Genomic DNA, 27092 nt, shown 5'->3' with positions numbered 1-27092 from the left:
ACCCATTCTGTGAGCCAAGATCACAGAGCAGAGCTTTCTTAGCAGGGTGCTGCTGACATTGTGCTGGGTAATCTGTGCACTACAGGATGTGCAGAAACACCCCTGGCCTCCACCCACTAGATGCCAACAGCACTGGTCACCAAGAACCTCTGCAGACACTGCCACAAGGGTCTTCAGGGTGTGGGGCACCTGGGTGGCAGGGGGCGGGGGACAAAGAGCTACAGGGCACATTTAGATGGTCCACATTTTCCCAAATGTAGACCAGAATAGGCACAGAATGTCCTCCAACAAGACAAGGACCTCTCCATGTGGGAGGGTCGAGACTTTATTCCCTGGCCCTTTAAAGATGGTTTGTTGACTCTGGTTCAAAAAAGCTACAAATCCTCTCCCTTAAGTACTAAAATATTAAAGTATTATCTTATTTTCTCCACCTAACTGAAAACACTGCTGGAATTCTATCTTTAGAAGGAAAATAGACACAAATTTAAAAGGTATCCTGATTTGGTAAGAATTTCTGAGGTGTAGGAGATTTTGCACTTCAAGGGCATGAACCTGAAGACAGACATTCGGAAGCAAATAACCCATTGGTATTCCTAAATATGCCTGAAACCAAAGGTGTCAGGAGCATGGTTTTCAAGAAACAGCTGGGAGAAAAGCATAAGTGAAGATCCGGTTTAACTTGTCCTAAAGGACTATGCCTGTTGGCACAGTGGTCAGGCTGAAGGTTCCGCTGAGATACAAAAAGATCATGGAATTGTAACACAACCTTCAGGGCAGAGAACCATAGGAGGGATGTCCCCTGGAGACAAGTACAGTAGGCTGATTATACCCTACTGTCCACCTAGGATGGCCTGAAAGTCAGGGGAGGCTGCTGAGAATCATGGAGAGGCAGCCTCCCCCGCGGAGACGCCAGCCCTCCACATGGTGTCTTTTCCTATTTCCATTCATCCACCCAGCCTCCTTTCACTTCGTTCCCTGAGAACAATATGATTGTTTTTTGATTTCATCAGGCACTATTGTTTTTCTCCCCCCTCCCTTCCCCAAAGGAAACTAGAAGTCTTTGAAAATTACTCTAAAAGTGTGCTATTTTCTATAATGTGCCCATGTCACCAACACTTTAGCAGAATAATTTTATTTTCTAAAATTCATTGAGGGACTTTCCCTTAATAGCCTTCTAGTGAATTTTTTGGGTAAAACGATCCTGATAATCTCTGAACTGATGAAAATTACACATAAACCAGGGATCTGAATCCACTATTAGACAATTACTCCAAAGTTCATAAATACAAAAAAGAATTAAAAAATAAAAACTATGGCAAATAAAGATTTGAAAAGCCATTTATATTCTTTTTTATTGGGCCTCACACCTGATTTGCTTCAATCTGGCTTGATGTCTGCGACCTAAGTAACATTTTAAAAGAGCATAAGAAAGCCGCATGTTCAGCATGCTGACAATCAGTTTCAGACTGATGAGCTGAGTTATATGGATAACTTTCCTCATATTAATTAAAAAAACATAGCCAGGTGCAGTGGTGCACGCCTGTAATCCCAGCACACCTATAATCCTAGCAGCTCCGAAGCTGAGGCAGAAGGATGGCAAGTTCAAAGCCAGCCTCAGCAATGGCAAGGCACCAAGCAACTCAGTGAGACCCTGCCTCTAAATAAATATAAATGGCCCAGTGGTCGAGTGTTCCCGAGTTCAATCCCAGTACCAAAAATTATAAGAAGAAGAAGAAATTATCATTTACTAAAAATTAATTACATTCAAGGCACTTTACAAACATGACCCAAACTCTACAGCTATCCCATAAGATCAGTGTATTTACCTGCATTTGATCCCTTAGCAAGTCAGTGGCCCATGGTAGGAGATGCTCCAAGACGAAAACCCTGGCTGTGACCATCCGTGAACCTGATGGAGGGTCTGGTAGGCTGGCGATCCCCCCGACAAAATGCCTAGAGAGTCCACTGTGGGCAGAAGAGGTGTGGAATCCCACACTGCGCCCACCTCACAGTACTGTCCCCATCTTAAGTCCTCACTAAAAACATAGCCTCAACACTCCCTCTCTTGTCCTGCACACCCCACGCACCAACAAACATTTTCATTTTGATCTTGTGGATGGTGTTTTTGTGGTACAACAGTTGAGAGATGGAGACTTCTGGTTAACATTCCAACTGTTTTTCTTTCCAAACATTAAACACTTAGGCTACAATGAATGAAGTGAAGGGTGCGTGATAATCTTCAAGACCTTTCCAGTCCTCACATCCAACAACATAAACAAGAATTTTCAATATTACATCACTGTCCCTCTCTCCCTGGCTGTCATACTTGTTTTTTGTTTGGTTTGGTTTACTGGGAATTGAACTCGGGGACACTCGACCTCTGAGCCACATCTCCGGCCCTATTTTGTATTTTATTTAGAGACAGAGCTTCACTGAGTTGGTTAGCGCCTTGCTTTTGCTGAAGCTGGCTTTCAAATCTTGATCCTCCTGCCTCAGCCTCCTGAGCCACTACAGGTGTGCACCACCACACCCAGCCCTTGTTTTGTTTTTAATCTTGGGCAACAACATGCCACAAAGTGATCTAAGATTTGATCATGGCTACACGTCAGAATGAACCTACCTCCTGGTCTGCAGTAAGATTCAGGACATTCTGACCACTTACTCTTTTTCATCTTTTTTGCTGGTCTAGATGAATGAAGCCAAATAATAACCATGAAACCTTTGAATGCTGACCCAGCAATGAGGACGCCAGCTGCTGGTACTCATTCTCTCCTTTGTCCAGTCCTGCTATGTAAAAGTCCCTGAACATGGGGTGAGATCCTAAGACCCCCTCTCCAGTCACCTCGTAAAGAATGAAGAACTTGAGCTCTGAACAGTACCAGCTTTCAAAGGGCAATGGGGACCACATGCAGCACAAGCAATGCCAACCTGGTCCAACAAGTCACCGTCATCCGCCTCTTGCCTGCCAGTCAGGACCACACTAACGTCCTAAGCTACCAAGGTAATGCGAGAGTAGTCTGGCCGTCACAGGGTCCTCTTGTGGGCCAGCGAGTCCATGGAATTCTATCATGTAAGAATGGGCAGATAGGATTACAAATCTGGGTTCCTGTCCTGGCTGACTGTGACATTAATGCTGTTTATGAAGAGCAGTTCATGTTTTAAATAAAATGACGATGGGCTTTAACATGATTTACGAAATGGAAGGCAACCTTCAACAATGGTGGAGATGTTATTCATGGTACTATTTCCTAAAGGACAATCAGCCTGGTAAAATTTATAAAATATAAGATAAAATTACACAAATTTTTTGTCTGACCTGAAGACAGTCAGTAGAGAAACCATCCCATGAGTTATTCCATTTCCTTTAAAGTTCATGTCATGGGAAAGACCAGCCATGTGCACTGAGCCCATTTCTCCACCCACTAAACATGCAATTCAATGACATTCCCAGCCTCCCATGTTAGATGTGGTCAGGGGTGTTCTGGCCAGGGCAACATGGACAGAAACGGCATACTCTGGGCCAGGCCTGAGCACATAGCCTCTCCTACCCATGAGCCTCCACTGACTTAAGATGGCCAAGCACAGCCAATGAGCAAGACAGAGGAAGAAACTGGAGGTCTTGGATCAGTGTTTGAAGGGAAAGAGCCCCCAGACCAGGGCAACCTGTGAGCAAGAGATAAATTCATACCTGAGTTATTATAAACTTAAGGAGTTTATGACAGCAGTTGGCTTTATGTCAACTAAATAAAATTCACTGGGCAACCCTGAACCAAGGTCAGGTTGCTTTATGATGGTCCAGAATCAGTGATTCAGGCAAGAACCAGACAGACTGGACAGGACTCTGGGTATGCGTAGTCAGAGCCACTGTAAAGCCATCTACCCCCACAATTAGTAAAATCCTGCTGCAGAGCTGAGGCTGAAGACATGCGTAGCCACTGAGCCCCAATTTCCAGTTACACAGCAGCTGAGCTAAATCCCTGACACTGAGGATCTACCATACAACAGCACAAACCATCAGCGCCAACTGGGAATCTGCTGACCACCACTGCTGCAGGAACCCGACAGCACACGAAGCAGCACAGCACAGACTCCAAGCTGAGCTTGTTCTTCTTAGAAATCTAGTATCCACTCGACCTTGGCACTCCCCTGTGGAAGCCGCACGTGCTCTCCTCCTGGTCATGAGAAGGCTTGCGGTGCCTCCCGGCTGCCTGGTGAGTGCCACGCTGGGGCACCAGCACGCAACACTCACTCTGGGCACTGGCCTCCTTCCTTAGCTCTCACTGGTCCGGTTTTCTTGGTTTGACCTCACTGGATACTTTCACTGAAGGTAATTTACCTTCACTACAAGGCAATTTAAGAGAGGAGGTCTCAACAAATCCAACCAATTAAGGAAGGAAATTAAGATTAAGTACCTACTTGTTATGGTTTGGATAGGAGGTATCCCCCAAAAGCTCCTGTGTTAATGCAGGAATATTCAGAGGTGAAATGGTCGGATTGTGAGCTGTGACCCAATCAGTCCATCCTAGTTTGGTGACTGACAGGTGGTGACTGTAAGCAGAAGGAGATGGGCCAGCGGGGGCGTGCTCTGAAAGGGTACATCCAAAATAAACTGTCCTCCTCTCCAGTGGCTCTTGTCGGGTATTTTGGTCACAGCCATGGAAAGCTGGCTGAAGGTACTTCCACATTCTTATTTCCCATTTAATTTTTACAACAATGGGTTCTTGTTTGTTTTGGGGTTTTGCAGTGCTGGGACTAAACCCAGGATTTTAAGCATTCTACCAATGAACCACATCCCTGGCCCTGCAACAATGGGTATTTTCCATTTTACAAATCAGGAAGCAAGGAAGCTTTAAAAACAATTTTTTTTTTCACTCAAGGCCACACACCAAAGTAAATGATGACAAGATTCAAGCCTGGTGACATTTGACTCCAAAACTGACTCCCAATTCAAAATGCTACATTTGAGCTAGCCACGCCATATTGCTACCATTTACAGAATGGAAAATAGTATTACCACTCAATTTTGATTTCCTTTAAATATTCATTTTGGTAAATCAATGGTTCTCAGAATTTCCAGCCTTCAACTAATACCTTCTTATTCACATTTCCACAAAATCAAAACCTATATTATCCCTTTTTACATCAGAGCAGGTTTATTAAGCAGATAGATAAACTCACAGGAGAGGACAGACCCAATCTTAACCATCCAGGTGTAGTGCTGCTTTCCTCGGGAAATCGTCATTTCTACCTACCATGTTTTGATTTCCATGAGAATTATTTCAGAATTGATTTCCAAAACTCAGTTTAAAAGATACTACACGTTTGTAGCTCATGAAATGAACACGTCTAGGAACCCAAAACACAAGAACAGTCTTAGAACTTCTCAGGGGAGAAGATGACCCTGCAACATCTAATAGAGTGAACCGGTTCCATCAAGATCAGAAAACCATTTTAATACGATTCTAGGAATAGCATAAAGGCCAAGGATAGTTTGTAGTGCTCTGTTGTTGTAACTTACAGTTTCGTATTCTGAGAAGCGTAGATAAACTAGCTATCAAAATTAACAATTCTCAGCAACAGTCTTTAAAAACAGCATTAAATTAAATTGCAGTTATGATGGAAAACATTAAGAGATTAATATTCTTAGGCTGGCATGAGTTTTTATTATTGCTCATAAATCATCCTAAAATTAGGTGATTAACAGTTACTGTGATACTGAGAGACAGTTTTGATGCCAAAGCCCCACCCAGAAATACTCTCTGTTGTTTCTAAGAGAATGTCAACATCAAACACTTCTTGCCAAAAATAAATTTCTATAGGCGACATTTAAAATGATAGACCATCGAAGTCAGCTTGCTCTGATTGCAAAGGTCACGTCACCCTCCTTCCTGAGCAAGCCTGCTGTGCTGCAGCAGTCCTTCCTGTCCCCGCTCAGCCAAGTGCTGCAAGATGGAAAATGGCACTATTTTTAAGCCTTACCTTCAAGTAGGATCCATAATATTTGGTTACATAGGGACTGTCACACTGACTCAGCACTGTGATTTCTTGTTGAATGTCCTCTATCTCATCTTCAGCTTCTTCCAGATCAATGATTTTTATGGCAACCACTTTCTGAGTCCGATTGTCAATGCCTTTGAACACCTCACCAAAAGAGCCCTTTCCAATTTTCTCCAGTTTCGTAAAAAGCTCTTCTGGGTCTGCTTTTAGGTTCTGCAGGAGAAAAGAAAAAGAAGGAAAACCTTTATACTTCACAGTGCCATGATCATTTCTTTCTTTATAATACTTCAGTCCATAGTCTGTTTTCTGTGTCAAGGATCAGACTGGTTGGGAACACAAGTTCTTCAGGGTCAGGACCTAAGATTCCTGGCTCTCACCTACATAGGTATACTAGACTGATAAACGTGGTAAACGTGCAACAAGAATAATTACCCAATTAAAGAAGAAAAGTGGAATTAAAAGCCTAAATGATTCTGTGAACGTGCTAGAATGGACATATAGTTTATTGAAAAACCTGTCTTGGCCTGGGATGCAGCTCAGTGATGGAGCACTTGCCTAGCAGGCACAAGGTCCTGGGTTCAATCCCAACAGCACACTCTTGTCTAAACAAAAATTCCACCCTATCCCCAAAATTACCTAAATCCAAGTGGGTGTTTATTAAAACACAGGTATCTACTACATCAGGCAAGGGATGGGGATAGGGGGGCAGACAGTCCACCTATGAGGGACTGGTGCAAAGCCCAGTGTCCACCGTCCTTTGCACCCTCATTGACAACTGCTGCCTCCACCTACAGCAACAATCCAACCGAATCCCAGAAAACAATACGCAGCCTGCATTGTTCTGTCACATAAGTGCTGTGTCCTTGAAATAGTTCCTAAAAGTTCTTCACCATCATGAATGCACCCTAGCGGTCCCCCCTGCACAGAGATGTGTGAACAGCTGAGTTCTCTATGGGGGCAGTAACCTGTCACCCCCAGGGAATGTGCAGAAGTGATGTGAGGGGCTATTTGTCACAAAACTGGGGGGGGGGGGTACTAACATTTAGCAAGCAGAGCCAGGTGCACAGAGCCGCTGCACACCTCAGAACAAGCAACTGCCCAGCCCCACCCCAGTGACAAGCACCAGCCAGGAACCTCCGTGGGCATCAAAGGGCTCAAGCCAGAAGCCCTAGGGACACATTCTCCCTTAGAACAACCCTGCATGCAGGAGAAAGGGGACGCGGAGACAACCCTCGAAGGCCCATGGTGCCTTCAAAGACACTGGAATAGGATGGGAAAGGGTCAGAGAGGAGAGGGAGGACTGAAAAGGAAGTAAAGAGAATAAGAGAAGAGGGTAGAGTGAGAAGCCCAGCAGGGCCAAAGCAGGTCCCAGGCACAGGACACAGCGGTGACAACCAGAGAGTGGATGAGTCTTGTCAGGCGCCCACCCCTCACCTGCTGGGGGAAGAAACACTCAGAGGTCCCAGCAAGCACTGCCCAAGGGAGCCATGGGAGCAGGTCAGCCTGTGGCCGAATGTGGGAGCCTCACTGGGCCACAAGGTGTCCCCGCCCAGGAAACAAAACAAGGCACAGCGATAACGCAGGCACCAAGTCACAGGCAGCCTCCTTCTCACAGAGGGGCAGAGCTGGCCCACGGAGACTGTGCACCCACAGTGAGAAAGCTCAAAACCACTGGCCAGGAAGGAAGGACACAGGAAAGAGAGACAGTGACACTTAAAACTGGAAGGGGATGTCCTATGGAGCCACAGCCTAACAAACACCAGCACCACAAGGACTAGAGGCCAGCGCAGACGCCTCGGCTCATGGAAAGCTACACACAGTCATGGGGCAGCTGAGGCTCCCGCCCCGGGGCTTCCACCAAAGCGCTGCACACGTGGCACGGCTGGCTCACACGGAGCCCCAGTGTGCTTCCTGAGCACCTGCTGTTCTCAGAGGTGGAGACCTGACCACGCGGGGAGCCTGAACTTGTATTCCAGGCTTCGGAAACAGCCCAAGTGCCCTGCATCCGCCAGAGTCGGTGACAGCAGCCAGAGCGGGGATTATTTCTGAAGCCGTGGGCAGCCCTAAAATATACTTTCAAACCTGTCAGGTACTCCAGGTGAACACCCCTCAAAGTCACTTTGGGGAACTGGGAACATCCCCAAAGGTGGCCAGAGAATCCCAGGTGGGCACCTGGCACCCTCCTTCCCTGCATGGTGCCTTGAGTCCGGCCCCCGCCCTCCTGCACAGCCCCAGTGGTTGGGATGGGGCATCTCCTCTTCAAAATAATGGGACAGAGGTGAGTGGCTGCTGGCCACTCCGAGCAGTTACCATGTCCACCTTCACACAGTCCCCCTTACCTCCTTCCCTCCAGGATGAGGTGGGGTGGCCCTCCTTTTCTTCAAGGCCAATCCTAAAAGCTGGGCTTTGGAATCCATCCTTCTCTGCTCCAGGACTCTACTTCAACAGCCCTCTTCCATCCACCCACCTCCACTGGCTCCCCGCCCAGGGCAGCACGCTCAGGCTTCTCCCATTTCCAAACAAGAGCACCCGGCAGCCTCCACCTTCACACAGCTCCTTCTCAGAAGGTCCTGACAGGCATCCACACCTGCCCCCCCAACCCCACCGCAGCCTGGCTCAGCTGCCTCTGGTCACCAGTGACGCAGTGCCCTGCACTTGAGCCCGCCAACTACTCCTCCTCCTTGTAACTTTCCAGTCCCTTGGCATCTAGAACCCTGCTCTCAGCTCTCCTTCCGATCCTCCTACCCCGACCCTACCTCCGGGTTCCAGAAGATCTTTACATACCGACCCGTCTAGGCCAGCCTAACTCAGGACAGACCCAGCTCCACCCCAGGCCTCCTGTTTGTGTTCTGCTCCTGTTCCTGGAGCAAACCAAGAGGGTCAGGGTTTGGGTCAGTGTTTCCAAATCTGGCTGATCAAAACCGTCTGGGACACCTGTTATTCACAAGGCTGTGGGGTGGGGATGCACAAAATCCACCTGGAGAGCACTCTAAAAGATTCAGGGAAACCCGGCACTAACTTCCTGTGCCCAGGACAGGTTTCTCTGCACCAGCTCCTGCCCGGCCTTCAGAGCCTGAGCCTTAGTACCCATGGCTTACGAGGTATCATCTTCCTGCCCAGACATCTCAAGCCCAGCACTTACTGTCGGAATCTGTCACCTCCCCTGCTCAACTGGACGTCACCCTGTATTCCTCCACTGCTAGACTGCACTGGGGGTGTCTGGGGCCATGTTTTACCTCTAAAACCAGGAGCCTGGGAACCAGGAGCAGCAGGACACTGATGCTCGATGACCCTGAGTGGTAAAGTTACTTTTTAAATGTGGATTTTGTGCAGACATACACAGACACAAACAGGACCTAGGTCAGACATCACAAAGAAGACTCTAACTCAGAGAGACGGAGGGCCTGAAGGGAGGCTGGGGGACAGCATTTCTTCTGACAACAGAGAGGTGACAAGGGCCCGAGGCCCTAAGTCAGAAGGCAGCCAGCCACCACCCTCATTCCTAAGAGCAGGTCCTCACACTTCAGCGTGTCAGACTCACTGAGAAGGTGGTTGAGCCACAGGCTGAATTTCCCATTAAGTCAATCTGGAACTTAGAGTTCCCAGGTGACACTGCTGCTGCTGCTGGTCTGGGACCACACACGCAGAACCAACACTCAGAACTGGGGAGAAGCAAGGCGGGCACACAGGTGACTGCCACAGTATGTTTTAGGTCAGTTCCTCTCCTGCTGCCCCACCCTCAAACCAAGAAAAAGAGAGGGGCAGGGGAAGTGGAGGAATCCCCCCAAACCCTTCCAATTCCCAAGGAATCCCATCCTGCCTGTGAGGTGACTGGCACACCTCCCAGCCAGTGGGGAGACCAATCGGTCACTCCCTAGACTCCATTGAGGCCCCAGCTCCTGCAGAAGGCCCCCCTAGGCCATCCAGCCTCAACAGGGCCACCAGCTGACAGCAGAGCACCCAGGAAAGGCCAGGACTGCCCAGCGACCCACAGAATCAGGAGAAACAAGAAGTCACCAGGTGTGGGTTGGTCTGTTCCTCAACGAGAGACAGAGGGACGCCAGAAGCCAGGTGTAGCCAGCACTGCCAGTCCTGCCTCCCCTTCGGAGCCATGGGAACCATGACCATTTCCGGCACAGGCTCCAGCTCCTGCCCTGTTTGCAGACCCTCATCTCTCTCGCTCATGACAGCTGAGATGATGGCTCTTCACTAGCTGCCCCACCCCACCTGAGCCTGCTGCTGTGTGGGACGGAGGAGGAAATGGCAGGGGAGAGCAAGCCTTGCAGCCTGAGAGAAGCAGAAGGCAAGCAGCAGACTGCTACCCTAATGGTGCCAACAGGTAACCGTCCCCTGTGGTCAGTCACCCTATGCTACTTTGTTGCTCCCTGTGGGAACAGAGTGTTTCCCATCCCAGGACCTGGGCTGGCCTCATGATTTCCTATGACATTGTACTGTTTCCAAGGTGAAGTCCGAAGAGGCCCTCTCAGAACACCCTGTCAACATGCAGAGAGGCCTGTTCCTGTCCAATGGAGAGAGACACCCAGCCATGCTGCTCCACAGGCAACCCCAGCCACAGGATAAGAACCCCAGAGAGTAAGACCCAGCCAAAGGATAAGAACCCGAGCAATGCCAAGAAACACTAACCCTCACACACGCTCGCACCAGGAGGAAGGCCTGTTCAAAAAGGAACCTTCCTTGAGATTCTGCTGCAATAGACATCTCCTTGGCAGAAGAAATGCCATCCGGCCAGCCACCTTGGGAACTTCCTTTTCAGGAGGGTTAACGCTGCCCTGAGCACTGGTCACGGCTTCAGATAAGGTGCCCCCCACCTCCTACCCCCAACCCCCTCCAGATCTCACCTCTCCTAGAACAAGACGGGGTACACAGCACCCCACTGCTGCACCAGGGGGCACCCCTCAAGAGAAGCCAGGAGGGGCTGCCGGAGGCGAAGGAGGGCATGGAGGAGCCCTGTGACCCCACGTACCGCCCACAGCTGTAGGCCTTCCTCGCCTCCTCTAAGGACGAGTCTGAGAGAAAGAGACCATAACAAAAAGAATGCTGTCCCCACCGACCAGAGGCCGCGAGGACCAAGGCCCGCCTGCCCCCAACACGAGGGACCCTCACAGAGGCCAAGGCCAAGCTCTTGGACTTCCCAGATCCAGGACTGAGAAATGTCCACTACCGACCCAGTGTGTGGCATCCCGTACGGCAAGAGAAAACTGATGGCGACACTCATCCTTTCTCTAGTCACAAGAACCTTCGCTGCCCTTTAAAGAGCCAGCCCCACTTCCTGCCTGGGGGTTGCCAGGCCAGGAGGGAACCCTGGAAAGGACCCACCTCTCCTGCTTTGTGTTCTTACCTCCTTCCCCACCCTCCTCCTCATGACAAAACCAGGCCATCTGTCTCTTTATTTCAGTCAGCTAAATTCTCTACCTTCCTCATATTCAAATGTACTCTTGCCAATCTTTAATTAAAGATTTAGGAAAACCAAGGCACTTACTGAACTATGTTGAGGTCAGGACTTTAATAACTGACCAAAGCACAGAGAAGAGGCACACCCAGCTCAAAAGGCCCAGGCACAGGGCTGGGCTCTGAGAAGGCCCTCACCTTTCCTCAGGTCACCTATGGAAACACACACCTGGCCAAGGATCACGAGCACCTGAAGGGCCAGGCCCAAGGGCCCAAGAGTCAGCAGCCTACAAGCTCCTCACTGTAGGACGGTACAACGCTGTTCCAGGTGGCCAGCGAGAAACAAGCCTGGGATCGCCTGGTCACCCACATCGATGGAAAACCAGCAAGACTACAGTCACCTCTCCACATCAGGGTGAGGGCGGGTCACCAGCACCAGATCAAGGCCCTCTGCCTGAGCACAGAACCACCCAACCCTGGAGAGAGTGGCCATGAGCTCTCAAACAAGGCCTGGTCACTATTAAGGACCCCTAAGAGGGAAAGCCCCTCTAAATTCAGTTCAGATGCTAAGAAGAAAAATATGAAAAGACCAAATTCCCATGTAAAATTTACGTTGCCTGTAAATATGCATCTTTTTAAACCTTAAACCTGCTGTGTGCACACACACAGGAGCCCTCTATTTCTCAGTTATCCCTAACGGCTGACCACCCGTTGTGAAGTAACACACCTCCATCTAGACAAAATGGCAATCAATCCTCAAGGACATCGATGAAAAGTACCCAGCAACTTCTACAGAGCTGCTTCTCCTAGACTTAAGGGACCACCTCTTCTTTGGTGACTCTGATTACACACACAGCAGTGAGAGGAGGGGGCAAGTAGTCCTAGAGGGGTCAGTGAGAGCGACTCGCTGCCTTGGCAAACATGGAATGAAAACAAGCCCCTCGGCAGCGGACCCCAAGCCTGGTACTCTGTCGCTACTCTGCATGTGTCCAGATGTAGATCAGCCAACCTAGGAAACCACCCGTCCTCGGCCCACGTTTCCAGTCACCCACACCAGCAGACGCACACAACCCGAGTTTCTTAAAATGCAAAACAGAATGAAAGTAAAGCCACCCAATTACGCAACATCTAATGTACATGAACAATGGAATATTGGATTCCAGCCTGTAAACAACCTTTATAAAGACATGGACCCAAGTGAGAGCCCCACCAGGGGGGCGGAAACCTCCTGGCTGGGTTTAAAGCCCTCCTCCACCCCTCTGCCTGCTCTGTAACCAAGGGCAAGATACTCAGTGTCTTTTCTGCTCAGCTTTCTCATCCATATCACAGGGCAGAAGAAGGACATCCTCTTAGCTTGATCATGAGGATTCAATGAGATAGTTCATGGAAAGTTCTTGGCCCAAAGCCTGGAGAACAAGTAAGCACTCAGCAAATTCCCTACTATTACGCTGGCTGTGCAGTATTTGAATCGCAGGGGGAAATGCCTGTGGCATGTTAAGCTTTCAGAGAAAAGTCAGGTACACACACAAAACCACATATAGACTGACAAAGGGCAAAGCATCTGCTCATAGAAAAAAGCCTGGGAGAAAACAAAACTTGCAAAGAAAAGATAGACAGATAGATAGACAGATGAAAATCCTGACCTATTTGAAAACCTATTCAGCCCCATTTGTATTATCATGCTCTCCTCTCATCATTTCAATGCTTCCCAGTTTACCACCTTTAGCATCTCCAACCAAAGTCTACTGCCTCTCTCCCTCCCCAACTCCATCCAGAAAGCCCAGAGGCGCAGGACATGGTGGTACATGCCTGTGATACAGCAACTCGGGAGGCTGAGGCAGGAGGATCCCAAGTTCAAGGGCAGCCTCAGCACCTTAGCAAGACCCTATCTCCAAATAGAACATTAAAAGGGCTAGGGATGTGGCTCAGTGGTCAAGCACCCCTGGGTTCAATCCCCTGTACCAAAAACAGCCCAGAAGCAAGAGGAGATGGGATGATGAAGTTCACACTCAGTGGCGAAGTTGTGTGGAGGCTGCACAGGCTGCACAGAGACTGTGCTGGGAAAGTCAGACACTCCACAGGACAAGCAAACACAGGCAACCGAGTCCTCTGAGCAGACCCTTCCCCACCTAAGCTGAAGTCTACGTACGTCCCTGACCCTTGAGGAAGGGCATAGGCACCACAAGCAAACCTAGCAGGAAACCTTTCCTGAGGAAGAGGCAGACATAGGCATATCTGGACTCTGGATGAAGAGGACTCTCACCAAGAAAGGGCGCTGCCGGCAGGCACTCTCCAGCCACACAGCAGGTCAGGTCCACCCACCCTGAGAGCGGAGGAGGTTCAAAGGAAGGATAGAGCCCACTTGGTGCCAGCAGGAATCCCTGTGTTCCCAGAGCAGGACTTAGTGCACAGTGGTGGCCGCGGACACAGCCTTGCTCCCTCTCCTACCATCCTGGCTTTTCCAGATCAGACTCTACGGCAAAAAGCAGGCAAGGGTGCAAGGCAAAGTCAAGTCCCAACAGCAGCTGTGAACTGACGGACTGGCCCCAGAGAACCGTCTGGACCAGGCTGCAGCCCTAGTTACATGGTCAGCCCACAACTTTCCAGTTTTAGGACCCAGTACAGACCCCTGGCTACCTTCACCCACCAGAGTGAAACCAACCTGGGATCCGCCTGCTTCCACCTTCACTGGTGCAGAGAGCCCGACTTCTGATGATTAAACAGGGGTTTTCCTACTTTGGGGTGATTCAAAAGTAATACAAGGGCTGGGGATGTGGCTCAAGCGGTAGCGCGCTCGCCTGGCATGCGTGTGGCCCGGGTTCGATCCTCAGCACCACATACAAATAAAGATGTTGTGCCGAGAACTAAAAAAAAAAAAAAAAAAAAAAAAAAAAATCAATATTAAAAAATTCATTCTCTCTCTTAAAAAAAAAAAAAAAAAAAGTCATACAAACTCGGTAGAAACCAAAAACCACACTTGGAATTTCAAATCTGCATCTCTCCCCAGGCTAGTGACAGGTGGGAGGCTCTTCTAATGATGCTGAGAGACACAGGGAGCCCGGCACCCAGTCGGCCCCATGAACACGAGGGGGGAGAACTGACACAGTATGGGGACCCTGCTGCTCCACTGCGGTGCACGGCAGGCAGGTGGCTTACATGCATTCTCAATTACCATGGGTTTCCTGGGACATGGCCCCAGCACAACTCAAGGGGTATCTGTAGGTCTACCTTGGCAGTTGACGAAACTGCAACCAACAAGAAGGGCCTCCTGAGAGGACCTCTCCACCCCACACTTGGCCTGCACTCTCCGTAGAAGCCAGAAGACTAGTGTTCCCTGTCACCTCCCAGGAGTGAAGCCTGGTCCTCTCAAGGGGCCCAACCTCATGGGAAAGCAAAAACAGCTCAGCTGTGTCAAACCAGGCGGCAGGAACCTGCTGGCTTCAGGAGTAACCCAGTGAGCGGTTGCCGCAGTCCAGCTGGGCAAATAACCCGGAGGTGACAAGCAACTTGAAGGTTGAAGCGGGAACTACTTTATTGCGAGTGAACTCAGCAGGGACTGAGCGAGAACTCAAAGTAGCGGGCACCCGAGACAGCAGGAGCTGCTTCTCTGCCAGACAGCAGAGGTACATATACCTAACTGATCACACACAGCTTGACTCAATTAACACCATCCAGATACAGCAGTCAGCCAATAAGGAATCCTCACCATCTTAATGGCTCCATGGCATGGCCTCACAAACCACTCCTCCTGGCAAACTGCAGGCGCCATCTTGACTTGGTTTGCATCCCCAACAAGCGGTGTGTCCTCTGCCCCTCCAAGGGTCCAGGCACATACAGGGCTCTGTCCTCTGGAGTCCAGGTTTCCACAGCGTTTATTATACCCCAGAATCTCTTGAGAGAACTCATGACAGTAGTTCTGTGATGTCTTAAGTATTTGGTGGTGTTAAACCTGAAGAGCTACCGCGTTTTCTTCTGACCATGTCTGGCCCGGCTACCCACTGCAGTCAGACCACACCAGCCCACTCAGGGGAGTGAAGCTAAGCTTTTCTCCTGTTTTATCCATAAAAACCAAGAAACTCTGCCTAAGCTGGTGTGTTTTAACAGCTGGCCCTTGTCCATCACGATCCCTGCAGCAGCAGTAACAGCAGGGACGCGGCCGGGGCAGAGAAGCAGAAAGAAAGCCACTATCATTTCTGAGTGCTCTCTCAGGACAAGGCATATTTTTTTTTATTTTATTTTTCAGTTTACCACTGTCACGTGATTTGTCCCGGCACAAAGCCGTTCTGGAACCACCGCCAGGGGACTCCAAGCTTGAGCCTGCGGATCAGTCTCCAAGTCCTGAGAGCAAGAAAAATAGCGCACAGAAGTGAGCAAGAGCCTGGACTGCCTCCTGCTGGGACATGCAGCTGCACGACCTTGAGCTACTGTCAAGATGTCCTAAGACGGAACAAGGACACCTGACAGCTCTGCATCCACTGCACAGGTTTAACGGGGGGCAACCCGGCCTTGGTAAGAAGGGAAAAGTAGGGCCTCCAGCAAACCTGTGGCCAAGGCACCGTGGCCAGTGCCACCCAGCCCCTCAGGACAGGGGTGCACTTCCAGCAAGCCACTCGAGGAACGAGTGAGCTCATCCTCACAGCAGCACTCCACGCTGGGACATTTTTAGAAATCACTAACACTGGCCAAAGCACACACCGACTGAGAATGCGGCACGCACACCACAGTGCAAGATGGCCCCGAGAGATCAAAACTGCTGTAGTCTTAGGTATGGCGGAACTGTGCCAATTTCCCATTTTTTAATACAAATTATCCTTCCCATAAGAGATCTTCAAGCTAATTGCAAGCAAATAAATACCCTGAAAATCCATCTCATCAGATTAATCAGGCCATTAGACTTCAAGAGGTATTCTGTACTCAAAGTAGCACTGGGTAATTTGTCCAAGTCAAGCCTATTCACCCATAAAGGTCGCTCATCCTAACTTTAAAGATCACTATCAGGGTCTTACATACAGTCTCCCCAGTCTGAAAAAGAATCTGTCCTTTTTCATAAAATATTTGAACATTTAGGAATATGTACGTATATGGCCAACATAAAGTTTATAAGATAAAGCAAAAAAAAAAAAACTATAAATAAAAGCCAAATGTCCTTTTACAGGACGTTTTCCAGGCAAAAATCCTGTCCCCGGGGCCCTGCTGGGCAGGGGTTCTCCACCAGGGCTGCACAAGGGGGCCTTTAAACACACCAGCATGCCAGCCTGGAACCAGTGCCATCACAACCTCTGGGGAGGAGATCCCAGCATCCGTATTAGCCAAAGCTCCCCGGAGACCCAGCACACAGCAGCCTCAAGGCTGCCCGGGGTGGGGTCCAGGAGACAGCGCCACCGCCACCCAGGCTCCCATGCCAGCAGTGACAGCTGGAAACTTCCATCGTGGCTCAGGCTGCCCTAGGAAGAGGCCCATGGTGAGGGGTCTGCAGCTCCCCTTCGGCATTTCCCTCTCCTTCACCCACACCCTGCCCCATACTACCCAGCCTCACCTCTGGCCCCAAAGAGGAGGAGGATGAACTAGTGGTTAATTAGCATCTCCAAAGTACAAACCTTTTTTACCAAATAAATATCTTTAGTAAATGGCTCCAACAAGCTCAAGAATTGACAAATTTTTCCAGTCTTTAAATACTCTCAAAAAAAAAAAAAAAAAAAGACTTTCTTTGCTAATGTGGCCGGGCAGCATGAAGCAAAAGGAAAGCCACTGTCATTTCTGAGTGCTCTCTCAGGACAGGGCCTTTTCTTCATTTATCACTTGTCTGTGATGAAATACCAATTTTTAAATTTGAGGCCTAAACTGCAGGTTTATACAGAAACTTCCCTCTGGGTCACAGAGAACTTCAGTGGTCACTGCAAGTAAGCACCACAGGTCCACCCACAGGGAATGTCCTTTCCTTTGTAACAGCGGTCGGTCGGCCTCCCTGGGCTCTCTGAAGGTATCACAGGTGCCCCCCCCCCCCCAGTGCTCTAGTAAACACATTCCCGGGAGTACACATGTCACTCCAACCCTAATGATCACATGATCCAGAAGAAAACCTGCTCTGTGGTGGGGAGGGGAGGGGAGGGGAGGGGAGAAGGGAAAGGAAAAGAGAGGAGGAAATAAACGGGGGCACTGTGACTCTCCATGTGTCGGCCTCATATCCAAACCACCAGAACGTCTCCTAACACCCGATCCTCAACTTCGGGGATCTTGGTGGCAGCACCTACTATCTTTAAATGGCAGAAACTGGTCTCACTAATAAAAAGTAATATGCAAACCAATCTTTAAAACATTAAAGATGAGGAGAAAGTACCTCCTCACGGGGTGAAGGTGCTGTGCTGGCCCCAGTGCGTGACACATTCCCACCACCTGCTCAGTTACCTCCTCGGGCTGTGGTCCAGCTCTGTGAGAGCGGCAGCACACATCTGCTTGGGGTCCCTTCCTCGCAGGGAGGACGATGACAGCCTGCCTGTGCCAAATGCTCCCAGGTGCTCCACAGGGCATCTCGCCTGTACCCAGCTTGACCACATGAACCTGCAGTGAGGACGCCATCGTCACACTTGAGGGTGGCCCGGGGGAGTGGAGCAGCTGAGGCCGGGCACAGGGGCGAGCGGAAGTGCAGAACTGCAGATCCTCAGCTCGACTTGCCCCTAGTCGCAAAGCTCAGAGCAAGTTGCAGCCTAGGACTCCACCACCCCGAAGCCCCCCAGCGAGGAACCTCAGCCCCTTCCCAGGCCCTCCCAGTGGTGTCCAGTCCCCTTTCCTTCAACAGAAGGCCTCCCCGAAAGGCTGAAGGAGGCCCAGGGTAGCCATGCCAAGTAGGCCTGGACACAAAATGAGGGCAGTTCTGTCAGGTAAGCACGAAAAACGTGATCCCTTCCAAATAAACTAGGGGGTTCACTGGGAAATAAACCCCCGCACCTCTGCTATTAAAACCAACCTGCTAAGAACAAAGCCACGGAAAACATTCTGACCCTGCCAGGCACGCAGGCGCCAGCAGCCCGGCTCCCACTTCCAAGGCGCCTCCTCGTGAAGGCAACGCCTGGCCAAGCTCACCCTGGCTGTCACACTAGAACACTGTCACCTGGAACCAAGGCCACCTAACTCCTCAAGGCAAACCTGCCTTCCCATATGCATCTTATAAAAGCTCGTGTAACAGCGGTATCAGGAAAGTGACTCTTCTAGACATCAGTCCAAATGGTATGAGTATATGCAGATTTCAACCACTAAGAGCATTTCCTTTACCTGAAAATCCTTTCTGTTTTAGAGGTATTACGGGGAAAGGGCTGGCATAGCAATGCTAAGGTCAGAAACAAGGATGATTTGTGACAACAGGAATACACGTAACCTGACCATCACCCCCCCACACACACACAAAAAGTGTTCCATTGAACATTCTCCTACAGCCTCCGGCGGGGCAACAAAAGCAGGAGAGAACGGGAGCCATCAAGAAGTACTCCATGTTGGCCAAATCCTAAACCCTCAGAAATCCTCGGACTCCGAGCCAAGTCCCCTGCCCCACACAAACCCTGGATGACCAAGAGTTCTGCAGGTGATATGCTGGAAGTGCAGCGTGCACACTGCACACACACACACCTCAGGGGACCTGGGACAAATACCTCTGTTGCACATTCTTCTCTCTCTGTAACAATCTTTTTAAAAGGTAAGAACCACTCCTAGCTCACGAGCTGACGCAGCTGGCTCAGGGCAGTGGTAGTCTGCCAAGCCCAGCACTAGACTGTCAGATGGCTGCTACGAAGCACTTGGTCCTTTGCCCACCAAGCTGGTGATTCCACTGAAGGAACCCAGTGTCGGTGCCAGGGCCCCGGCGACCTCGCCAGCATTTCTCATGCATCGCTCCAGCAGCACTGGGAACACGCCCTCTCCTCCCACGGCACCACCATGCTCCCTGGCCTGTCCTCCAGCTGCCCACCAGGAAAGGGGGAAAGAAACAGGGCCCCGTGGGCACCCGCAGCAGCCTCCAGAGAGTTCTCTGCACACGGCTCTCCTCATCACCACCCCTCCCGAGCCTCAGAGGCAGCTACCTGTGCGGATGAGAGGATGGCTTGAAGTCAGCCCCCTCCTCAGGGACACAGCAAGAGTGAGGACAATCAGCTCTTTAGCCCTTAAGCCAAGCTTAAGGTCTGTCCGCTCTGCTTCACCATGACCCCTGCAGAACTACCTCCAAAGAAACAGGCTATGGGTCAAGGACACTGATTTCTGCAGACAGGGCAGCTAGGTTTCCTCTTCGGTAAATGGGGTGATAGGAGCGGCTTCCTCAGAGCTGACGGGGTGCTGTGCTGTTTGGGTTACCTGGCACTGTCACTGCTCTCCTGCTGACGCTCAGCCAGCTCATCCCCCAGCGCAGACTTCACCGGCTGTGAAGCCACACTGGCCCACAGTTCCCATCTCCAGTTTGAGCCTGACTTTGCCATTCTACGAGAAGGCCGGGCAACCTCCGCACAGCTCCGTCCGTGAAACACCCCCTCCCCAGGTAAGCCTCACAGAGCACAGCAGAGAAAACTACAGAGGGTCCTCTGTCCTTGTTAGGAGCTCAACATCAGCTCCAAGGTGACATTTCCTGTACTACATAAAAATCCCAGAAAAACATCATAACATTGCTACAGAGATACAAAATGATGTCGCAACTTCAGAAAGTTGCTTCTCAAAAGGTTAAACATGAAACTACCATGACACCCAGCAATTTCACTTCTAAGAGAACTGAAAACATACATCCACACAAGATATATGTAGGCACAAAATTCACAACCGCATTATTACAGCAACCAACAGGGGAAATGACGAGTGGACAGTGTGGTGCACCATCCATCTACTCACAACAAAGGGAAGGAATGACGGACATCTGCTGTGTCACCTCAAGAACACCGAGCTATGTGAAAGGAGCCAGGCCATATTCTATATGATTCAATTTACAAGCAATAGCCAGAAAGAGCAGGGTTACAGAGATACAGAGTAGACCAGCAGTTACCTTGACAGGGTGGTGGAACAGAGTAACTGTAAACAAGCATCACGAGAGATCTTACTGGGGAGATTTTTAGAACTTCATTGAGTGGTGTAACTGTGTGCCTAAATAAGGGACTTCTATGATACATAAAATGTATCTCAGCCAGGAGTGCTGGCACACCTGTCATCCTAGGAACTCAGGAAGCTAAAGCAGGAGGATCGCAAGTTTTGAGGCCAGCCTCAGCAACCTAGTAAGACTCTGTCTCAGTGGTAGAGCACCTGCCTAGAATGTGTGAGGAACCCCCAGCACTCCAGAAAACAAAGCTACATGTAGAGCTGTATAAAAGAAAAGTGAGATATTCCATGTTTTTATACATCTGTCTCTGCCAATGACTGCAAGACCTGCAGGGTGAAGACATGTTCAGCTCTTTCCCCATCATCTGGGACAACACCTGGTATACAGCAGGAGCTGAACCGTCCAGTGCATTAATTTTTTGAGAAAAGGAAAAAGTGTGTTGGAAGTTTGGTCCTCTGTGTGGCAGTATTAAGGACCGATGGAACCTTCCTAAGGCGGGGCCCCGTCTTGCTGCACAGCACCATGATTTACCTAAGCTTCCCTTCCTGTCTGCTCTGCCACTAGCCAACCCCCAACCAGTCACCAGCGTAGGCCACCAAGCAAACATCTGCAGAGCTTCAAACTGATCAAAAACAGGACCCAGCGCACAAAATGCATCCAGACCAATTTGTGTCGAGACATGCTTGCCTCTGGTCCAAGTTTAAAAAGAAAAAATATTACCCTTATGTCTTCTTATTGGCACTATTATGAAAACTCTTGGGGGCATAAGTAGAAAGGAAAGACCATGATGTCAGTATTAGGTCCAGAAAGGAGGAGGGGGGATTCAGGAAAATTACCATCTCATTTTAAATCTCTTTCTGGAGAGATTTGGGGGTTTTTTGGTGGGTTTTTTTGTTTGTTTGTTTGTTTTTGCTTAGAAATAGACAATTTAGTAATATACCAGATATCCCCTAGAGAATTAAACTATGTAGTCCCTACCTCTTCAAAGATAAGGAAATCCCAACGCAAGGCTAGTGTTTGCCAAGGCTAGTGATTGCGAGGTCATGGAGCAAGGGTGTGGCAGAGGCAAGTCCAGGAGGGTCTGCTAACAGCCTCAGCTATGGCCCCTGGCCCCTTTGCCATGAGAACTGTGCCTTATTTAGGATCTAAACTGCAGGCACCAGTGTTACATTGAGGATCAAGCAAGACCCACCACATGAACTGTAGGCAGGGTGGAACACAGCAAGCAAGACATTTTTAAAGATTCAACTACTTCATTATTGTTGAAGAGTTGATAAACTAAGCTCCTGCTTTTCAAAGCAATATTGATGAAGTTCCTGCTTAGAAGATCTTGTCCTTTCACACACACCCTCCCCTGCACTGTCCAGTGGAGGGAAAATGATGTGGAACCAGGGTATCAGGCTTCTTATTCCATCTCTTCACTCGCTGTCCTCTGGGATCCTCTTGGACTTGTACACAAGCCATTATAAATTCATAAATTCTTATGTCTCACCCCAGCATGAAGGCAGAGCCCATACTCAAGGCTGCATTGTTCTCTGGGCACAGTAATCAGCTCTTATGACTTATTATTTTCCTGGCACCACATTCCACCAGCCCTGGTGTTGAATGGTCTGTCAGTCACCTTAAAGTCCTCTAAGGCCTTAAATAAGCACTCTTTTGGAAGGTGTGCAAACCTAAATAAATACTATTGACTAAGCACTGTTCCAGCCATCTCCCTGGTCTGTTAGGTAAAGGGCAAAAGGACTGATAAAAACTATACGTTCATCCTTTGTATGTACACGCACCTGCACGCGGGCGTGCACACACTCATACACACAAACAATATAGGCTGGTGCTAAATTCCTCCTGGCCCTGCATTTTATAGCTGGCAACTAAAGCAGAAGCAACCTCACAAATTGTTTGAGCCCTTTTTCCATTGTTATAACAAAATACCTGAGGATGGGTAGCGTATAAAGAAAAGAGGCTTACTTATTAGCTCACGGTTCTGGGGGTTTGAGAGCATGGTGCTAAGATCAGCTAAATTCTAGTGAAGACACTGTTGGCCACGCCCCTTGATACACAAGGAAGTGATAGGGTGTGTAAGAGATCGCAAGCAAGACAAGAGGCCAGAGGTATCAGGGAGAGGTGGGTCTTGCTCTTTTCTAACAACCCTCCCTGAGAACTAACCAGGGACCCAATGAACTACCCGAATCTCTTCCAAAGTTGAGACTCCCAGTGCCCACGGAACCCCACCTTATGAAGGTTCCATCGCTCTCTAATATTGCCACATTGGGGACCAAACTTCCAACACACAAACCCTACGGAACACGCCGGAACCACAGCCACACACCACAGCACAGACTCTGGGCCCAAGTCCACAGGTCACAGTGACACACTCCCATGCGCTGTCACAGTGAGACACTCCCATGCACTCGTCAACACTCGAAGGAGAACCAGCATACACAAGGCTGGTCGGACGCAAGCCCCAGACCTCATGTGGCTCAGAGGAGAAACAAGCGGCTTAAAGACCAGGAGGCAGAGCCTGGCAATGCCCAGGTCTGTGAGCTCCTGACCTCCGGCCACCTTTCTGTGTAAAATTCCTCTTCCTGGAAGGCAAAAAGCGAGGCAGACTCCGCCCTGGCAGGCAGGGTCTTCATCTATTTTCATGTGTTCCGGAGCCTTCTACCACTCATTCGAGCACTGTCACCATGGACAGCCACAACTCAGCTTGGAGGCAAACTCAAAAATCACCGGTGCACTGTGGCGCCTGCCTGTAATCCCAGCAGCTCAGGAGGCTGAGGCAGGAGGACCACAAGTTCAAAGCCAGCCTCAGCAAAAGCAAGGCGCTAAGCAACTTAGTGAGATTTGTCTCTAAATTTAAAAAATATAAAATAGGGCTGGGGATGTGGTTTAGTGGTTAGTAGTCGAGTGCCTCTGAGTTCAATCCTGGGTACCAAAAGAAAAAAAAAAGACCTCAAAAATCCCAGCACACAGTCCCCAAGAACTAGAATATTTGTGGAGATCATGGCATAGATAACAAAGCCTCAGAGCCTGTGGTCACTGCAGCCAAGACCCCTAAGTCAGTTGGTGTGTGAGGGAAAAGGCCCAGCTGCAGCTACCATTGGTGAGGACCCACAGCCAAGGGCAGGCCCCTCCTCAGAAAGCCAAGGATGCCACCTCCAATAAAATCCCCCTCTGCCTAAGGGCCCTGGAGAGATGTTTCTTTCCCAAAAAAGGACTGAGCACTGAAGGGCAACCCAAGTGAATAATGCAGCAAATCCGTTCTCCATGGCTGGACTGCCACAGGAAGCAGGCACGCTCAACTCTCACGATTATCCAGGCATAGTAACCCAACTGTGCTTCCAAGGTCAGATTTTAGAAACCTCAACCCCCGAGAAAGACAAAGCACAGACACAGGTGTCTCAGGGTGCGCTGCACAGCACACCAGGGGACCTCAGTGAATACCTGCTCCAGCTCAGGCAAAACCCTGGCTCTACTGGGCCAGCTGAGGAAACAGAGAGGCTGGAGTCCAAAAGCACAGCTCAAATCATAACACAGATGTGCGGGCAGGCACAAGGGCAGGAAAGTACAGCCGAGGTGGCAGGGGCAGGCCTAGGCCCAGGCCCACACCCACCCCTGCTGGAGGTCTAGGCCTAACCACAATCAGGGTGATCCTTATCTTTGCAACCTCCGGAAGCCCAGTCCTTAAGGTTCTACCAGCTCAAGGTGCCAACACCAGCCAACCATCAGGTCTTGGAGAAATGACGTCGGGATAGGAAGGACAGTAGAATACAACAGACACCAGTATGGCAGTATGTATAAACGTGGAAGTATAACCAATGTGATCCCTCAATCTGTACACGTGGGAATAATAAGAATTCATACCCCATTTGAATCAAATGTATGATATATGATATGTCAAGATCATTGTGATGTTTTGAGCAACCAATTAAAAAAAAGAGAGAGAAATGAAGTTGGCAATTTCCTCGGAGGACCATCAACTCTGATGACAAACTGACTCATTGACATTAGGCGACATTATCTTTGTCTCTGTGGATTCTTCTGAAAGTAAACTCAGCATTCTAGACCCAATTCAAATATTTGTGGAAACACTAGTCCAGCATTTTGAAAATGGCTGTGAATTTAATTTTCCCTATAGACAAGGTTCACAATACTATTGCAGAAATGATGGAGGAGGGATTGGTATTGGAGACCAGCATGGAAGAGATCGCTACATAAATGGATACACAAACTGATGCCCAGAACAAACTGGAGAAATGGAAGGCAGGCTGCCTGGGCTGGGAGTTCAAGCCCATGCAGTACCAATAAAGAAGGAAAGTTCATCTACCTGAGCTCCCAAGAAACATTCTCTGGTGACATCAGTACAAAAGTGTCAACCTGCTCTTTTAAATCACAAAGGTCACTTTCAGGTAAAATCCAAGGGGAAAATCCACAGCTTTTCATGCAGCTGTTTACCAAAGCAGGGGTAGGGAAGTCCCCTGAACTTCTGCTCTTGGATTTAATTCAAAGCACTACTCAGAAGTTGTACAAAAACACGTGGAAGTTCAATGCTGCCTTCCTTGCCGGGCGGTGGTGAAGCATCTGAGTGGTTCCAGCGTGACTTTTTTCTTTTCTCAGCTGCCTTCCCATGCCACCTGAGACATGCCCACGTTGGCTGACACTCCTTCAGGTACCAACAGCCCAAGATGCAGGGTCATGCCTGGACCTTAGGTGCAGCACTCCTTAATTCTATTTGTCACAACTGTCAAAGAATCAAGTCTTCGTTTCATGAAAACATGACCTTTTCCAGAGGCTGAGACAGGTGAATCGCAAGTTCAAAGCCAGCCTCGACAATGGCAAGGTACTAAGCAATTCAGTGAGACCTTGTCTCTAATAAAATACAAAATCGGGCTGAGGATGTGGCTCAGTGGTCGAATACTCCTGAGTTCAATCCCCAGTACAGAAAAAAAAAAAAATGACCTTTTTCTGTCAAATAAATTCCAAGGTAACTAAAGCATCTTTCTGTTGACCAGATATCTACTTTAGTGTTTTTTTTAACAACCCTCTGACTCAATAAGGTAATTAAAAGTTATATTATCACTGTTCAATATATGGCAAAGGGCCTCAAGCCCCCGCAGCTCCTCCCTGAAGTCCTCCTCTTATCAGTGCTTCTGCAGTTCTCCCGCAGGCACTGGGGGACCTGTGGGGCGAGGCCAGTCAGGTCAGACCAGAGAGCTCGGGCGGCACAGGACGCCATGGGCAGTGAGTGACACTCCTGACCTGCTACTCACAGAAAGCAAGGTCTAGGGACACTGCCGTCATTGCTGCAGCCTGGCTGGCATTTCCTGAAACCATCCACCCAATCCACTTCTAGGCTCTGGTGGACTGAGGCGCCACCCCCACCCGGGGCCGCTCAGATAAACGACGTGCTATACAAAGAACCCGGATTTTACTTCTGGGTCCTTCTTGGCACTAGGGCTAACACAAATAGCACACGCTACACAGCCCAGCAGTGTGAACGCACCAGGCTGATGTGGGGTCAGCGGTGCTGGTGGGACTCAAGTTTAAAAGAACTAGGCAAAGATTTCCAGCAAAAGGCATCGATTGAAGGGCACATTTATGCGACTCTCCTCTAATCTACACTGAAATTAATAAGAGAATGAAAAGGGGAGGAAGGGGCTGGCTATCAGAATTAGAAAAGAGCTCTAACCCAGACCAAGATAACCGACACGGTCCAGCCCAGGGAGGTCTACAACAGCCTGAGCGAGGGAAGGAATAAACCCTCCAGAACCCATGTGAGGAATCTAAAGACCCCTTTCTAGGGATATGGAGGCTGTGGTTGCAGGCAGGATTCTTGGGCGACAGGGACCCTCCCTGGAGGCTCAGCTCCTGTCTGCAGGGCCCGGGGAGGCCTGACAAGGGCAGCACCTCCCTCACCAGGAGAAGCTTCCTGGAGAGAGGCGAGCTCTGCACTGTGGCCCAGAGTCAGAGGCGACTGAGCCTTTGAACCCATCACCAAAAGAGCAAGGGCCTCACCAGGCCACCTAATCAGTGCCAGCAAGGGCAAGTGGAGGCGCGGCCCCAGGGCAGAAAGCACAGCCTGCCAGGGTACGAGGACAGAGTGGATCTGAGGCAGGCTACTGCCTTGTGGCAGCTCCCACCCCCAGGTCCCTACACCAGCCCTGAGAGGACACCTAGTCCAGACAGAGCTGCCCCTCTGGAGGCCTCTCGAAGCTGAAAGCGTCCCCAGAGAGGCAGGCAGATAGGGCAGAGACTAAGAAATCAAATAAGCAACCGGAAAAGATTTCAGAACTCCCAAAAGAGGGGAATTTTCAACCACTTTCAACTCTCAAAGAAATTCAAGAATATCTGGATTGTCTTTTTTTTTAATATTTCTTTTTTTTTCTTTGAGAGAGACAGAGAATTTTTTTAATATTTATTTTTTATTTATTTTTTAAAATATTTTAATATTTATTTTTATTTATTTTTTGTTTGTGGTGCTGAGGATCGAACCCGGGCCGCACGCATGCCAGGCGAGCGCGCTACCGCTTGAGCCACATCCCCAGCCCTGGATTGTCTTTTTAAAAAATATCAAAAAAGCGTTGACACAGTTGATGAAGAAAATAAAAATCATTACCAAAAT

General features: G+C 49.4%; 1 protein-coding gene across 2 annotated transcripts in view; it reads right to left on the bottom strand.

Moving 5' to 3' along the window:
• The window catches only part of STK24 (serine/threonine kinase 24), a 99862-nt gene that overhangs the window by 46193 nt on the left and 26577 nt on the right, over positions 1 to 27092 (bottom strand). Inside the window, exons 1-2 of one of the 2 annotated variants that reach the window (XM_081294191.1) lie at positions 8337 to 8429; positions 5980 to 6210 (exon numbers count right to left, since the gene is read on the bottom strand). In XM_081294191.1, coding sequence (XP_081150317.1) covers positions 5980 to 6210; positions 8337 to 8414 — 309 coding nt within the window. In that variant the 5' untranslated portion in view covers positions 8415 to 8429. Of the gene's footprint in view, positions 1 to 5979; positions 6211 to 8336; positions 8430 to 27092 lie in introns of those variants that run through there. The other variant, XM_081294192.1, reaches the window with a different exon arrangement.

This window comes from Spermophilus citellus (assembly GCF_964194105.1).
Source record: "Spermophilus citellus genome assembly, chromosome: 1".
NCBI classification, from domain to species: domain Eukaryota; kingdom Metazoa; phylum Chordata; class Mammalia; order Rodentia; family Sciuridae; genus Spermophilus; species Spermophilus citellus.
This window is presented reverse-complemented; position numbering and strand designations above follow the sequence as displayed.